General features: G+C 39.0%; 1 protein-coding gene across 2 annotated transcripts; it reads right to left on the reverse strand.

The window, feature by feature from the left end:
- Window positions 1-752: 752 nt before the first annotated feature.
- Window positions 753-18,142, reverse strand: LOC131524718 (uncharacterized). 2 transcript variants are annotated; one of them, XM_058752008.1, is made up of 9 exons: window positions 17,824-18,142; window positions 16,734-16,886; window positions 13,928-14,076; window positions 12,910-13,050; window positions 10,957-11,075; window positions 8,623-8,779; window positions 2,425-2,531; window positions 2,115-2,230; window positions 755-1,874 (listed from the first exon to the last, which is right to left on the reverse strand). In XM_058752008.1, exons 1-9 carry the CDS (start codon window positions 17,992-17,994, stop codon window positions 1,860-1,862), a joined length of 1,128 nt encoding a protein of 375 aa, XP_058607991.1. In that variant the 5' UTR covers window positions 17,995-18,142; the 3' UTR covers window positions 755-1,859. The 2 variants fall into 2 exon arrangements, with proteins under 2 accessions (XP_058607992.1, XP_058607991.1); XM_058752009.1 differs by lacking the exon at window positions 16,734-16,886 and having other exon boundaries at window positions 753-1,874.
- Between the last annotated feature and the right edge of the window lie 237 nt (window positions 18,143-18,379).

Consider the following 18,379-nt stretch of genomic DNA (forward strand, 5'->3'; position numbering starts at 1 on the left):
ATATATTTGTATAATTTATATTATATATATATATATATATATATACATTTAATATAAAAATATAACATATTTTACTGTGTGTGTATTTATATATACATAATAAATGTACACAGTGCACACATATATTATGTAAATAAAATCTTTTATTTTGGATGCGATTAATCGTGATTAATCGTTTGACAGCACTAGTTAAAAAGGATTATTTGTTGATAATTCTGGAAATATTAAATAAAATATAAGAATGGCACTGTTTATCACGTTTTAATGTTTAAACAGTTTTTCTTTCTTTTTTTGTACAGCTTTTATTTTGTACAAAATGGCACAAAGTCACACTTGTGATGTTCCTGGTCAAAAATGACTGGCTTACAAAAACAGCTTAATCTCTTGTAATGCTATATTTTTTATCACCATATATAATCTTGTTAACTTGTATATAAATATATTGTATATACATTTTGTCAGCTTGTTTTCTTTCAGTAAGGACAGTTCAAAATGTGAACACAACGTGAGGGTCAGAGAGAGCTCATTCTTTCTTTGGGAATAACTGGATACTCGTTTATGAATATTGAAACTACAGTTTATAGGCCTACCTTATACCCTTAGACTGATGGACGAAGTTGCAAGATATACTGTTATATTTTTTTCAAAATAAAAACAGTAACTTGTTTTGTGAATTCCTTACACAAATAATTACAACCATGGAAAATGAGAAAATAATTATGACCTTATAGCCACCTACAGCAGGCAATCTAATCAAATTAAAATGCATGGATTGAATTACTGACTACTTTTTATGGAAAAACATTTTTATTTAGGTTTTGAAGAGATGAGTAACATTTTCAGATTTACAATTCTTAATTAGCCGAGTGTACTGTAAGATTTAAACAATAAAATATATATTTAAAAAAAAATGCAATACAATTAAATTATTCAGGAACAAAGAATAAATTTAATTTGTGTTAGAAAGATTTAAGCCATGTTTTAGTAAATCAAGTAATCCATTAAAAAGTTTAATATAAGTAAAGTGCAAGTCTACATTGGGTTAAAAGATATTGGTAAATAATTTGTTTGGCTATTTCAAACAGATACAAAAAGTTTATTGTTTATGGTATTTAATTTTGCATTGTTATTCTGCAACATTTAAAGCCATACAATCAGGCATTCCTTATAATGTAATCTAGACAAGAGAAATTCTGCAGTCAAATTTCATGTTCGGATGCACATTATTTTGTGATGTACCACTACAGAGGCAGAAGTACAAGGTAAAACAGGCGACCAGCCTGTGGATTGTAAATCCATAGAAATGAACCCAACACAGTGCAATATCAATCGTGGCCACAGGATGGAGACAAAACCAAATGTACCAGAAAACATATCTAGTCTGCTCTCCATATAACAAGTATACTACACACTCAGTGACACAGTAATAAATGCTAACTATATCTTTCGCATTTTATAACATTATTATAAAATATAAACATTTAATGTATTAAACTGTTATGAAAAAGAAAAAAAGAAAAACATTCTGTTAACAAGTATGCACTTTAAGGGACAAGAAAAAGAAAGAAGCACTTAAGAACAAACATCCTCGTGCTATTTCAAGCTCCCAATGGAGCGACATAAAATAATTTCCGTTCCCGAACCCCTGCTAGTGCACCACCGACAAATAAGTGGTTCATAATCTGGGAGTCTGCTGTGTGGTCACATTTGGTGCACGCCTGTTGTCAAACCCAATTCAGACCACAAATAAAAAAGATGATTTCTAAAAAACTGTAGCAACAAATTGAAAACATGGCGAAATAGTCTGGAAGAACATTCTTGTGTCAGTCAGCAATATCCTTCAATATCCTCCAGACGGACTATTTCTTTTTTCCCTTTAGAAATTATAAAATAAGAGATTTATGAGCATTATGGCAGACAGAAATTCATACTTCCATGAATTCAATTACATTTTGGTGAAATTTTAAGAACTACAGTGTCCCCAGATTGATTTGAAGCCTTGTGACTAGAAACATTTTGTAAAAATGAAGTTAGTTCTGAGAAAAGCTCTAGCATCATTTGTTTACAGATGCCACATTTGTAAGTGTGTAGCATCACAAAATCTTATACTGCACCTTAGTCTTTCTTCTCTTTTTCCCAGATTTAAGCTCCTTTGCACTTTTCAAAATGGCACTGAATGTTTCTGTGGACATGCGTGTTGAAACCTGGATTTTTATTGCAGATAGCTTAGCTGTCAAAAAGATGGAAAAATCATTTACAATCTCAGATTACCAAACCAAAAGTGGGACACAATTTTGATCTCATAAATGGTATATGAGTAACTTCACATTTCACATGTGGAATAAACTCTGTAATGTAACATCTTTGCATGAGGTCACTGCTGCCTTATTAAAGTCGTATTTCCATATTTCTATAAATCCATACCTGCTTGTCTCTCTCTCAGGGCTTCTAAAAACACTTTCCCACCATCTTCTCCAATGTGATTCTCACCAAGATCCAGTTCGGTCAGGCAACTGGAGAATTTAATTATACTGAAAGACATTTATAGAAACACATACAGTATAATGAGACAGCGCAAACATATGTCATATTTTCTCAAAGAGCATCACTTGATGAGTCAGGATCAACAGTTCAGACATATGGTAAAATATTTATTCAGTATGACCAATCCAATCTTAAACGTCTACCGTTTAACAAAACAATTAACACAAACATACTGAGAAACAGTAACAGCTGTAAATGATTTTGATTGTAAATGCTGACAGAGTGTATTTTAATCAGTGTTAATTAGAAATATTCAGTGTGTTGCCAAAGAAATCAGTTTCTGGTTCACTTATAACGTTAGCCAAAGTTGTTTTGCGCCAAAAACAATGAGTTTAATTGTTCATGATCATTTTCCACTCTTTTACAGGAAGCGAAGTAACAGCGTAACTACAACAGCAGCTTCCTATTGTGCTTTCATGCTGATTTCGTCTGGTGTGCAGTCAAACTATGGTTCTATACAGTAAATAAAGTGACATTTTTGGTTATTGATTATTTCCTATATAATATGAAATGGTCATAATGATAATGTAATAAATCCGGTCCGTGGCCTTCCGTCCGATTGCCACCAGAGGTCACCCTTCCATTATATTGACTCTCACACCACACAGACTGTTACACGTCACCCTGGACTGCATTTCCCATCATCCACTGCACCGATTACACACAGCTGTACCAATCACAAGCTCACCTGAAAGCTATTACACACACTATATAACACCCACTCAGATCCTGCTCAAGTTGCAGAGTATTGTCTGTTTATCGCTCTCCAAGTGATAGCACTTTACAGAGCCACTTTATTGTCTGAGTTTTAGTCTATTTTATCCTGTTTATTACACGAGTCATTCGTGTTTTGATCGTAGTCTGTGTATCTCGTTTCTTGTCTGATTTCTGCCTGCCCTGAAGTTTATAGCCTGCCTTGGATTGCCCTCTCATCTTGTCGTTTGGACTCTGTTTGCCCCTGCTTGGACCATTGCTTGTGTACCTGGATTACCCCTCGTCAAGCCCTCTGGATATTGTTCACCGATCGTAGACCACGCCTGTTTACTTGAGTACTTATCTGTCTTGCCCACTATATACCTGGTTGCCATTTTTCGACCCTGCCTGTGTTTTAACCATGTCTATTAACAAAAGCTTGCATATGGATCCGCACGCCTCACGTCTCTTCAGCTCCGTTACAGAATACTAGGCCTCACAAGGAGCTTTTTTGAGTGTTCCAGGCCAATCATGGACCCGGTTGACCAGCTACTACAACTTCAGCAAGAAAATTCTTCAATCGAGGACTATGTTAAGCAGTTTTGTGAGTTGTCTAACCATGTTCCGTTTGATGAAGTCTCTGTTTTGGACTGAATGAGCCTGTGAAATCATGGTTTCCTGGAGGGGAGTTTAAATGCAGATTAAGAGATTTCATGGACTATGCTTTGATTTTGTTTGGTTCACTGTTCACTGTGGGATTTTCAAACCCCAGAGACTTTTCACAAAATGGTTGCCAGCCCAGAGGCTGTTCACAAAATGGCCGCTGTTCCGGAGTCTCGTCTCGTGAAGCCTGCCAAGCCTGAGCCTGAGCTATGTCAAGTCATAGCTGATCTCCCTGAGTCAAGTCTAGTCAATGCTGATCTTCCTGAGTCAAATCAATTCACAGCTGAGCTTCCCGAGTCAAGTCAAGTCACAGCTGATCGTCCAGAGTCACATCACATCACAGCTGATCGTCCAGAGTCACGTCACGCCACGTCACGTCACGTCACAGCTGATCGTCCAGAGTCACATCACGTCACATCACAGCTGATCGTCCAGAGTCACATCACGTCACATCTCAGCTGATCGTCCAAAGTCACGTCACGTCACATCTCAGCTGATCGTCCAGAGTCACATCACATCTCAGCTGATCGTGCAGTCACATCACATCACAGCTGATCATCCAGAGTCACGTCCAGTCACGTCACATCTCAGCTGATCGTCCAGAGTCACGTCACATCACAGCTGATCATCCAGAGTCACGTCCAGAGTCACGTCACATCTCAGCTGATCGTGCAGTCACGTCACATCACAGCTGATCATCCAGAGTCACGTCCAGTCACGTCACATCACAGCTGATCGTCCAGAGTCACGTCACATCACAGCTGATCGTCCAGAGTCACGTCACATCACAGCTGATCGCCCAGAGTCACGCGTCACATCACAGCTGATCATCCAGAGTCACGCCCAGAGTCACGCCACATCACAGCTGATCGCCCAGAGTCACGTCACATCACAGCTGATCGTCCAGAGTCACGTCACATCACAGCTGATCGTGCAGAGTCACGTCACATCTCAGCTGATCGTGCAGAGTCACGTCACATCTCAGCTGATCGTGCAGAGTCACGTCACATCTCAGCTGATCGTGCAGAGTCACGTCACATCTCAGCTGATCGTGCAGAGTCACGTCACATCTCAGCTGATCGCAGAGTCACGTCACATCTCAGCTGATCGCAGAGTCACGCCACATCTCAGCTGATCGTGCAGAGTCACGCCACATCTCAGCTGATCGCCAGAGTCACGCCACAGCTGATCGTCCAGAGTCACGCCACAGCTGATCGTGCAGAGTCACGCCACGCCACAGCTGATCGTGCAGAGTCACGCCACGCCACAGCTGATCGTGCAGAGTCACGTCACATCACAGCTGATCGTGCAGAGTCACGTCACATCACAGCTGATCGTCCAGAGTCACGTCACATCACAGCTGATCGTGCAGAGTCACGTCACATCACAGCTGATCGTGCAGAGTCACGTCACGCCACAGCTGATCATCCAGAGTCACGTCCAGTCACGTCACAGCTGATCGTCCAGAGTCACGTCACGTCACATCACAGCTGATCGTCCAGAGTCACGTCACATCTCAGCTGATCGTCCAGAGTCACGTCACATCTCAGCTGATCGTGCAGAGTCACGTCACTTCTCAGCTGATCGTCCAGAGTCACATCACATCTCAGCTGATCGTCCAGAGTCACGTCACAGCTGATCGTCCAGAGTCACGTCACAGCTGATCGTCCAGAGTCACGTCACAGCTGATCGTCCAGAGTCACGTCACAGCTGATCGTCCAGAGTCACGTCACAGCTGATCGTCCAGAGTCACGCCACAGCTGATCGCCCAGAGTCACGCCACAGCTGATCGTCCAGAGTCACGCCACAGCTGATCGCCCAGAGTCACGCCACGCCACAGCTGATCGCCCAGAGTCACGCCACGCCACAGCTGATCGTCCAGAGTCACGTCACGTCACAGCTGATCGTCCAGAGTCACGTCACGTCACAGCTGATCGTCCAGAGTCACGTCACGTGTCACGTCACAGCTGATCGTCCAGAGTCACGTCACGTGTCACGTCACAGCTGATCGTCCAGAGTCACGTCACGTGTCACGTCACATCTCAGCTGATCGTCCAGAGTCACGTCCAGTGTCACGTCACATCTCAGCTGATCGTGCAGAGTCACATCACATCACATCACATCAAAGCTGATCGTGCAGAGTCACGTCACATCACAGCTGATCATCCAGAGTCACGGCCACAGTCATGTCACATCTCAGCTGATCGTCAGAGTCACGTCACAGCTGATCGTCCAGAGTCACGTCACAGCTGATCGTCCAGAGTCACGTCCAGAGTCACGTCACATCACAGCTGATCGTCCAGAGTCACGTCACATCTCAGCTGATCGTCCAGAGTCACGTCCAGAGTCACGTCACATCACAGCTGATCGTCCAGAGTCACGTCCAGAGTCACGTCACATCTCAGCTGATCGTCCAGAATCACATCACATCTCAGCTGATCGTGCACAGTCACATAACATCACAGCTGATCATCCAGAGTCACGTCCAGAGTCACATCACATCACAGCTGATCATCCAGAGTCACATCACATCTCAGCTGATCGTGCAGAGTCACATCACATCACATCACATCAAAGCTGATCGTGCAGTCACGTCACATCACAGCTGATCATCCAGAGTCACGGCCACAGTCATGTCACATCTCAAGTCAAGTAACAGCTGATCGTCAAGTCACAGTTGATCGTCATGAGTCAAGTCACAGCTGATCTTCATGAGTCACATCACATCTCAGCTGATCGTCCAGAGTCACGTCACAGCTGATCTTCCAGAGTCACGTCACATCTCAGCTGATCGTCCAGAGTCACATCACATCTCAGCTGATCGTCCAGAGTCACATCACATCTCAGCTGATCGTCCAGAATCACATCACATCTCAGCTGATCGTGCACAGTCACATAACATCACAGCTGATCATCCAGAGTCACGTCCAGAGTCACATCACATCACAGCTGATCATCCAGAGTCACATCACATCTCAGCTGATCGTCCAGAGTCACATCACATCTCAGCTGATCACAACTGATGATCAAAATGCACATTTTTCAAAACACGTAACGCTTTTTCCAAATGCTTGGATACAATACACATGAGCCAAAGATCTTTTGTGCATTGAACTAAAATCACTGGTTCAAAATGACACAACTTAACATCAAAGTATTACTATTTCAAACTGTATTCTTGAAGCATAGATTTTTTTTTTTTTTTAATGGAAAAGGATTACCAATATTACATGTTTAGATTATGAAAGTGAAGTAACTGAGGACTGAGTATGTTCAGGTATGATCAGCTTCAAGATGCCTGTTGTTGGGAGAGAAAAAAAGTCCCCCCCAAAATTCTATATCATTGTTAATGTATCAGTATTTGTTTTTCCTACAATAAATGTCTTTTTAGAGGGGGATAGAGCTGTAAGCTGATGAAAACCATTCATATTTTTGAATAACGCAGGCTTTAACCTGGCCATGACATGGAGGAGAAGTTGAGAGCGGCTCAGAAGTGTTTTCTTGGGGGCCTAACCACCCCCACTGAATGTGATTTTGAGGGGACCCCATAGCAAAATCAGTGCAATGGGCCCAGAATTACTATCAATGGCACTGAGTGCAATCATGGTTCCAGGCCCATCCACAGTTCAATTTTTTATAAATAAATTTTTCTTTGATACTTTGCATTTTCAATATGCTCCAAATGACAGCACGTAATTTTTTTTGCATTTCCAGAATGAATATTCACAAGGTATTTATAGCTCAGGTGATGCTACAGAAATGCTAATGGATACACTTGTGATAAAGAAGTACACTTTAGCATGCTTTTAAAAAGTAATATAATAAATATAAAGTAATTATAAAAAAAGAATATACTTTAAAAGAATATACTCAAGTGTGAACTGAATTAATGTTTTTGGGCACTTTTACATTTAAATGAAAACGTATTATAGTTTAAATTTATATGAAATGCTGAACTTTAAAGTGCTTTTTTATTAAGTACATCTTTTATGTAATTTAATAATTATTTCGATTTTCTTTGAAATATGTGTACTCCAAATATGCTGACAAACACACTTTAATGTTTTTTTTTTTTTTATTGAAACCTGTATGTCATGTATTTAAATATTTAATTAGACATTTGCAATAATTAAGTTTCAATTTAGTACATTTAAAATATATAAAATAACTTAAAATTTAATATTGTATAAAACATTACAGTTAAAATTATGATCAAGTACCTTACATGTGCTTTAGTACATCAAAATATGTGTACTTATTGAAAGCATGACATAAGATTATTAAAACGTAAGTAAAACATTTAATTGGACATTAATACAAAGTGCACATAAGTATGTTTTGAAACAGTCATGGAAGTGTTCTTTCTTTTACTACACTTAAGCGGCCTGTTATGTTATTAATATTATATCATCTGCAGTATATACTTTTATTGTTTTAAGTACACTGCAAGCACACTTCTTTTTCACAAGGGTAACAGGGAATGCTCATCAAGAGTGCAGACTTTTAAACCGAGGGTGAAGACAAGCTAATTTAGTAGCTTAGTCTGGTGCAAGTAAACACTGCTTACAGCAGCGTCAAACCTGTCAATGCATTTGAAACATATCTGTGTGAAGATTTATGGTCAGAAATAGATCATATGTGTTGACAATTCCAGTTCCCAAGAAAAGACAGCTAACATTTTGAAAAATATATACTAATCTGTACTGACGAGATGACACTTACATGCAAAGGATCTCCAGGAATTTATTTAGTTGATTCGATCCCTCCTTTCCTGAGTCATCAATGGAATTATCAGACATGTGCAGCTTCTCTAGCCACGGGCCTCCTGCGGCGCCATGGCCGCTCTTGGTTTTTTCTCTTTTCTTCTTTGTCTTCTTCCCTAACCAAAACATGACATTCACAGCTGAGACTAATCTCGCATCCGTCAAAAAGACATGACTCACTGCCTCCTCCCATTCATCAACAGATGGAATTCATTTTTATGATAGCATAGCACATAAAAAAACAAACTAAAATTGAACTGGAAAACCATTTTAAATCATTATGAGGGGCCTATAAATTAAAACACACACAGTGGCAGAGAGACGTCTCTCCCTGCGTTCTCTCATAGGCCTATAGAATAATGGGACAGTTTTGGGGGAAACACCGAAATGCCATTGGCCACACTGAGCAAGTGACATCAGCTTCACTCAGCACCACAAACCACAAGTTCAGTTGTGGCCTCCCATAGGCCAATTCACACCGCACCAACAAACGCAGATCAACGCCGACAACTGACCAAGTGCAATATATCATTTCTCAAACATTCCAAGCCCCGCCAAACAGCATGTTCAACTGGCAAAAACAAGCACTGACCCTTGCCAACAGACATGGATGGGGTGAACCAACAAAACCTGAAAAAAAACGTTTGTTGGTGCAGTGTGAATTGGTTTTAAGAGAACATGATCAATGCATGTGTGTGAGCCCATTCAATATGTGTCATTTAGAAGTATTTGTGTACGTGTGTAGTAATGTGTGTGAAGCTGACATAGAAAATGAGCTTCAAGACCCATACTATTTAATATTTCTGTCCACATACTTGTACATACTTCTGTGTTTTTTCTTCATTTTTAAAGTTGAAAGTTGCAATAGACTTTTCTTCCCTATTGTGACATATAACCAAATACATGGTTATTTCACTGCTTATAAAACATACAATATGCTTCGAATGATCGTTCACATCTAGCCTATAAATACACTACTTTAGTGACAAGACAAAGGGATGTAGTTGTTGTGAGAACAGCATTGACAGCAGAAATGGTTGTCCCCTCCACCATGTTTAAAGTTTATGACTCACCCAACTTGGAAACTCTGGTATCCGCTTTTAATTAAAGTTTAATAATTAAACTTTATTTGGAGTACTACTAGTGCACAATACACATTTTAAGCCTAAAATGTGTTTTAATGACTCTATTGATTATTGTATGATCTTTGAATAATATCAGACTTTAAATGGAAGATATTTAAAGTGTACCTAAAATATACTTGCAATAGTTCCACTTTAGCACACTCAAAAATACTTCAGTTTATCTTTAGATGGACTTCAGCACTTCTTCCTCACAATTAAAGTGTGTTAAGCATAAAATTAGTTGTTCCAATTTAGCAGACTTTAAGTATACCAGTTTAGGGTTTACCAAAAGTCAATTGCAGGGTATTTTTATTAAGCACATAAATATGTAAATGTATTTATAGTATATTCAGCATGAAAAAAAAGTTATTTTAAATACATTTTAGTATATTTATTTTTCTCCAGGGTGACAAAATACACAGTACTGCTCTGTACTCTAAAACGCAATGCAGCTGAAATGACTATATACTTTTTCATTAAATTGCAGCTTTTGATTTGATAGTCATGAATCAGTTTTATTTCAACTGATTATGCATCCCCATTTGTTCATTTTAATGCTACAATTGATTTAATTAATTATTAGCTCCTCTTCACCTCACAAACCCTCAAAGGGTTGCGAACCCTCTTTGGGAAACATGATTACTATGTAAATAGTAAGTCATGAGACACAAATGGGAAAGAAATGGCCCAAGTGCCACAAAACTATGCATAATATAACACAAAATAAGTTACTTTGTTTAAATGAGTTGTACATGTGTCTGTGCATAAACGTGTGTCCTACACAACCCTTTGTGACACTATGATATTTCCTGTTTCTCCTCCACATTGTCTCTGTGGATGTGCTATGTTGTCAAGGTGCTGTAATAGGAGTTACATTACACCCTTTAATGTCTCCCAGTAAGTGTTGGAAAAAGGATGAGATGATCATTTATTTATTTATTCTCTTGACACATTCCATTCCATAACATTACACACTGCATGTATGTATCCCACTCATACACAACTGTATACCACACAGAACTCTGAGGTTGTATTAGGTTTAGAAAACAAAAAGCCTTAAGAGAGCCTTATCTTGACTTTTTAGGATAAGGCTCTGAAGCACAAATAATTCAGCAGTCTTACTACTGATAGAATGATTTAGGTGAGAATAGACAAACTCACATACACACCTGTGATGGATGTGGTCCTGTTTTGGATCTCTGCCAGTTTTTGGCTGTTTTCAGCCACAGGTTTCAGCAGCTCAATGGCACCCCCACACTGCAGCTCATTGCCATTGATGTAGAGCTCCCTAAAGATGTGGATTGACCAATGAATGCATTTAACATTAAACTATAGAGTCTGTTATGTGTGACATGATGTCAGAGGTCCTTGTTCAATACACACAGACAACAAATTAGGCTCCTGTTTATCGGTAAATGATGATGAAAAATAAACAAGTTGCTGTATTTTCTCAATCGTAATGACTTGCAAGTTGGACAGCGTTAAGACAGATGTTTTACTTGTATTTTGAGTTACAGAAGCCCTCAAACACAATAGCTCGATCTCGTCTTTATTCATGGTTGATGAAATCAATTCTTGACAATACCCTATACAGATTGCATCTGAAAAGAGCTTCACTTTAACCTTTATAAAGTGCATATTTTTCGATAGAGCCTGCACTTTTATAGGCATTTCCCCCTGGAAAGCGCTGTCTTATGAAACTGATTTATGAGCGGCTTGTTTTCAAAAAAGTGCACCCAGGATGGCCATGTGCTCTGAAATGACTTCCAAATTTCTGGGTGCCTGCAAATATTAACTTCACACAGATTTTATAACCTCATTTTGTCCTCACTGGGACTGTTCTTCTTGGAGTACTGAAGCTCAATGTGGACACAGTTAGATGATCCACATGCTTTAGTGTGATGAATAATTCCTTCCTGCCTTGGTATTGACCACCTCATTGAGACGTTACCTAACCCATGTCTTGAGTGCGCCATGTCACTTATTGTGCAATAGCACAACAGGTAGGATTTGAGGATTTGAGGGATCCGATACCCTTTCCAGCATGATATCAAGCAAACATTAAAAAAAATAAAAATAAAATAAAAATAAAAAACTCCTGCCTTCAACAGGCCAGTGACCAGTAGGCATGATCATGCACACAGACATAGTGTTGAAGTGTTGGCTGTATTGAATCAACTCCCTGCTGAGATAATTTTGACCCATACAATGTATTGTTGGCTATTACTACAAATATAGGCCTATCTGCGCGACTTAAGACTGTTTTTTTGGTCCAGGGTCACCTATACAAAGTTATGATATGTGCACAAGTAGATTTGCCCACAAATCTTGACTTGACTGTGAAGCATCACCACATTAAGTCATATTTCAGTCTTGGCAGCTCCTGATTCACATTAGCTTTATGTCACGGTTCATGGGCTCACGGTCTCATCCTCACTCTGTTTGTGTGTGTGTGTGTCTGATTGAGGCTGATTCGCTCCAGCTGCGGATCATTATCAACGCTATACTGCTCTTGTTTTCCCGCACTTGAATCCTCCTGACTTATTTCATGACACTCTAGTGTTCACTGTAAATTAGGCTGGACTCAACTCACACAATCTATTTAATTGGCCTATAGTCTTGAACACTCACATAACCTTTTCCTGATCCCATTCTCCTATTTCGTCCCCTGTTGTTTCCTGTCTCTCTCTTAACTTTCCCATCACAGAAAGGCCAAAAATATAATTTAAAAAGATATTTGTGTACTACACTCAACACTACATTGAAAGAACTAAATCTTTAGCGGTGGAGCAACTGATATGGCAGGACTGAGGCATTTCTAGAAATTCTTGGTATGTGCAGACAATCTGTCTCAGACAGAGTAGAGTGGTGGAAAGTGTGTGGATGATCTATTGGACTGTCAAAATAGCCATTCTTTAGGTCGACATAAGAGAGGGCCCTGTAACTCATGTTCACTCATGAAACCCCTGTGGCCCAGTAAGTAAGCAGTCATAAGCTGAAACTCACATTCATGAATTAATATGTGATGAAATGTTTCTGCAGAAGCTGATAGATCCCAGGAGTCACAGCGATTCACAGGTTAATGGGGAAACATAAGCATCAGTGGTCATAACAATCCGTACCTCACGGAACTGTTGGTGAGGAGTGAAGCCAGCAGAGTTCCACTCCATGAACCCAAACCACAATAACACAAACTCAGGGAGGATATTCGACTGACCCCCAAACCTCCACTCAGCAAACCTTTCAACCCTTCTGGTCCCACGCTGAGAGAGAAAGACAGACAGAGAGAACATAGAGGCCATTATTAAACTTTAAAAAATACGTGCTGAAACTACTGAAACAAAGCACACACACACAAAAAAAAAATGTGATGTGAGCACAATAGGGAACTAATAGAAAATCAATGCATTTAAATGCAAAAATGTGTTCTGTCTGAAAGGCCCCAAATGAAAAGTAATGCTAGTTTGATTAACAGGATTTTGGGAATTTATTAAAAATATTATAAGATTGCATCAAGATACTGCAAAACATGTTTTTTAAAAGTGCATTGTTACAATCACCATCCGATGTATTCCATTTTCTAGATGTTGAAATGTAGACAGTGTAACACCCAAAATACTGTACACTTTGTAAGAAAAAGTGAAGAGGACGTCGAAGATCTCGATGAAGATGTTTATTGTAGCATAGCAGTGACAAAGCACATGTAGTACCTTGGGTTCAGCGGAGTCGGAATGAACCCAGAACATCCTAAGTTCAAACCTTCTATACATTTTCCGTTTATTACCCTTCATGTAAATGAAGTTGCTCCTGTTGTATCAGCTGTAGTCTGTATGTTAATGTTCTGACACCCCTTTGTCTGAGGTGGTTCTCAGTGTCCCACACCTGTCTCATTCTACAATTGGTCACCATTTGCTCAGGATGTGATCATCCCAAATGATCTACAAACAACATAACTGTTGACTTTCTTCTTCTCTATAATAATTAAGCCATTTTGGGAAATGAGCATGATCAAACATATTGTGGAGTCGAAGCTGGGTCGAGGCAGACTATAATTTCTTACAACTTTCTTAAAGTGACAAACTGGAATGCTTGTGGTACACAAAATGTAAACGCAGCGTACAAGGTCAGATGTCCACTCACCGTGTGTAGTCCAGGCAGAGAGTGGTGAGGAAGCTGATGCCTGCAGCCTTGCTCAGTCTTTCCAGAGACCCTTCAGTTAGTTTGCAATCAAGTAGCTCCAGTAATTTGAAGGGATAAACTGTCCTCCCCCTCTTCTCCAAAAGAAGACACTGTCGGAACAAACACATGCACATTAAATTATACAGCTGGGTTACTGAAATGCATCTCATGTGGTGAATTTACAATTGTGGATTTTACAGTTACTATTATTTTGCACACAGTCACCAGCGTTTACATTGCAACAGTGTGCTGACAATCACCCATAACACTTTGTGATGGTTAGTTTTGTGCATGCAGACAACGCTGCATGTTTGTTTCGTTCAGTGCAACTTCATTTCATACGTCTTTTAATAATACAACTGTTTATTATGCACACAACAGAAAGACCACATAATATCCCAATTTCCATCATAGTTAAAGAGATTTAAGGCTGGTTTGTGCACTCACAGTCACTGCGAAGCAACTAGGAAGACGTCACTCAACTGGCATAATGAAATAAATACACAGAGATCAAAGCTGCAGTTTGTGACAAAACAGCTGTGTGTAATCGCTTTCTAACTGTGAGAAAAAGAATAATTACATGCAGGTATCTATTGTAGCCTATATGAAGCTCCCCTCAAACGTCATTCCATAGATTAGTGATGATCTACAGTAGGAATCTTAAAAAATGAGGACCTCTTATAGAACTTCCAGGCACTTATTGTTATAACTGTCTGACCGGCACATATAAATCTGTGTGTGTGCCAAATTTATATGTTAGGATTGTCCTAACAGCATTCAAGTGCAGAACTTCAATTGCATGCTTATCCACCATATTGTTTTCCTTAAATTCATTGTCTGCAGGTCAGTGGCATATGGCAGTGATTTTCACAGCATCAAAGCTGTTCTGGAAGTAAATCTCACCCATTAATTAGACAGATTTTTCCGATTTATATGAGCTGAAGTGTGAACATGTTTGCCCTGAAAGGGAATGAAAATGGGTGTGGACTGCACCGTAGGATTATAAAAGTATGTCAGTAGCCATAACATATAACCACCAGAAGCATGCGCTGTCGGAAGAGGCCTTTTCAGTGGTTATACAGAGTGGTTTAGGAAATGTAACACTATGATATTACAGCAAAATTTTGCTAAATTGCGTACAATTTTGGAAACTGAAACTTGGCCATTTCTATACATTTCTAAAAGGTGATCCATGGTTCCATCCATGGTTGATTTGTTGGTTTTAAAACTAAAGTATACTTCTAAAATATACTTCTCTATCAACTCAGAAGTTATTGATTTGATGTTTTTTTCATGTAACATATTTATTGTGAAGTTTAAGTGTGCTGTTTGGTGTTAGTAATGCAGTGCATTTTTATGATATTATCAGCACAAATTCAAGTGATGTACATAGAAATATCTACATCTACAGTTGGAATTAAAACATGAGGGCCACTGTTCTCCAACTAAAATCAAACACGTGAACAATTTAAACTAAGTCTTCAAGTTCCATATTAAAATCTAGAGGACAGAGTGGCTCTCCTAGAGCAGAGTTGATCTGTAACCTGCTAGGCCATTTTCAGATTGAGGGCCTTGGCACTCAAAGCCCCCATTGGCTCAAAACAAGGCTGAAAAATGGTAAGAGACTTCAAGTTGGCTTCAAATGTTTGCTGATAGGCCTACAAAATGTATATATCCGTTTTAAATAAATAAAAAAATGTTTATGATGTGATGTCATCTCTCAGGTTTCTCTCAAGTTCCTACAGAAGTTACAAGTCTTATAGTGCTGGAAAAATAATCAAAGTTTTGGCAGTAGCTGAGTAAATCTCTTGTCTTCATTAGGTCGTCATGGGTTTGGCAACCCACCATAGCCTCAGAGGTATTGCGGTTGTTGAAAATACAGACCAGTGGTTGGCAGCCAATCGCCTCTCAAACTAAAAAGCACCACCACAGTGATAATAAGCGCAATTTTCTATATCTATACCAGAACAGATGTATATCTGCAGCAAAACAATGTCTTCAGTTGCTTCTGGTCTAAACAAAATTTTACCCAAAAATTACAGTTTGGTCGTCATTTACTCCACTTCCTCATGTCGTTCCAACTTGTGTGTATTTGACTTAAAAGACAACACAGATATGTTGACTAAGGTAATTATATATATATATATATATAAAACCCTTCAATCAAGAAATCAATTCCATTATGCAAATATTGTCCCTTAATGGAAAAGTTCATTTCTGACCCTGCATAAAAGTCTTATGAAATTCATCCTAAAAGATATACAGATTAATGTTTTTAAAGACATTTAATTTTCTTTACATTTTTTATTGTCTTTATTATGTAAAATGATGCGTAAATGCACAGACAAAAAGATTGTGAATGATGGAAAGGGAGAGAGAGAAAGCAGGTGCATTTAACATGTAAAGCCAAAATGTTTTGCAACAAAATGCCAAGATGACAGAAAATAAATTCTGGAACCTGAAATTGTTGTGTAACGCAGAACTCTTTCCAAAAGCTAAACTGATCTGGTGTTAAGATAAAATGTTAACAGTTATGCCTCATTACCATTTACTGCTGAAATAAAGGACACATACTGTGAATGATGTGGCCGAACAAATATTTTTTTGTTTGCACAGGAAGGTTTGGGATGTACTGCAGCAGACTTGGCTGCCCTGGTGTACTTGTTCTCTCTCTTGTGTCACTGGAGTAAGCATCCTGAGACTAAATGATTTCCATAACTTCCAATCACAAAACTAGGATATACAGTAAAGTGGGGTCGGTGCTCACCAGCTCAACTATATCTTTTTGCTTGAGAGACAAACTCCAGATGTGGAATTCTTGTGCATGTGTGTAACGCTCGTCTCGTATAGCCATTAACAGAGGCTGAAGGCTGGGGAGGACAGTGTCTGAAGGCCCACATTCTGGAAATGACAGCATTATCTACAGAGGAGGGAGAGGGACAGACAGAGGCAGTGAGTGAGAAGGAGATGCATGCAGTAGACATTTTAACAGAACATTAACAAAAAAGGGAGTCACTGATTAACAGGTGAGTCTCAATAAATCTGTCAATGAACATGTCCATTTCACCCCATGAAAAAAGGGGAAAAAAAGAAATAAACATTTGGAGAAAACCCATTGGTTCCCGCAGATCATGTGACTAAACATCAAGATGTTTCAAAAGTCATTAGGTGATGGACACTTTGATTTAAAAGTGAATAAAGGCTTAAATCTGAATCTGTTCATCATATAGCATACACTTCATGGCTTCAAGAAGACTCACTTAAAATTCAAAAGATATTACACAAAATTGATCCAATGAATATTTTACTCTTTAAGTTTATGGAAATTAGAAAATAATATTGATGCCCAAAATCAATTTTATAACACTTTCTGTAAGAAACTTCCTCTTTTAATGAAGTAACGTTCTGAAAAATGTATAAGGCACATTTTGGGAAGTAGGCTACTATCTGTATTTGGTCGTCTCGGGTCATATTTTGGCATCATCATATGTGCAGTTAGAGGCCTATTTTATGTATAGCTGCTATGTTCTTTAATATACATAACAGCCAACCAAACAAACAAAAATAAATACACACTGGAGTGGATTCATTTCACACTTGAAAGGACAAAGAACATTTGACTTTCATAACATAGGCTACCTCAAAATATATTTTGTGTTACGCACTACATAAAGAAAAGCATACGAGTTTTGAACGTCATGACAAAGTAAATCATGACAGATTTTCTCATTTTGGCTGAACTGTTCTTTTAAGTGTCTTTCAGTAATCTTGACAATCCAAGCTAACAGTTTATAAATCAACCATTTTGGGACCTGAATAACTTTTCAGTGTCCAGCCAACTTCATTAGCCAAAATACCTTTTTGAGAGGCTCCTGTCTGTCGATTTGGTGAAGGATGTCCTGTCTGAGCACTGCACTGGGACAGCTGTTAGTCTGCGTGCAGTGATGCTCGTATCTTCTCCAGAGCGCGCGGAGCTGCACCACTTCATCATCGGCGGCGCTAGACACTGCAGACTGCGCCTTTCGCATTGCCGTACTAAACACTTTTCGGAATTGAATTAATTGGTAACAGTTGATGTGTTAACGTTAGAGTTTTTCTAACGGATTAAACGCACTTAAACATATCTATCCGTATGTTATCAGCCTTGTTTTGCAATGTGTCAGCGCTCTCCAGACAGAGCACTGTGTCTGTTGCCGTAGCAACACCAAAGCCATACAAAAACCTAGATCCTCCTTCGCGCTGATTAGTTTGTGAAACTTAAAATGAAATATGTCATTACGCATAACATCTCTTACGTTTGACTGAGGTAAAAGGGAGTTATGTCCTGACAGGAAGGTGGATAAATAATGAGCGAATTTTCATTTTTGGGTGAACTAATTTCGTTATTTTGTAATGAAATCTGGTGAATTTATG

The sequence above is a fragment of the Onychostoma macrolepis genome, chromosome 18 (assembly GCF_012432095.1).
Source record: "Onychostoma macrolepis isolate SWU-2019 chromosome 18, ASM1243209v1, whole genome shotgun sequence".
In the NCBI taxonomy this organism is placed as follows: Eukaryota; Metazoa; Chordata; class Actinopteri; order Cypriniformes; family Cyprinidae; genus Onychostoma; species Onychostoma macrolepis.

Coding starts and splice junctions, on each gene's coding strand:
- LOC131524718 (XM_058752008.1), bottom strand. CDS start 17,994: ATGCGAAAGGCGCAGTCTGCAGTGTCTAGCGCCGCCGATGATGAAGTG. Junction 13,051..13,927: donor CTCTGCCTGGACTACACACG/GTGAGTGGACAT, acceptor TTTCTCTCTCAG/CGTGGGACCAGAAGGGTTGA. Junction 2,532..8,622: donor TTCCTGGAGATCCTTTGCAT/GTAAGTGTCATC, acceptor AATGTCTTTCAG/TATAATTAAATTCTCCAGTT.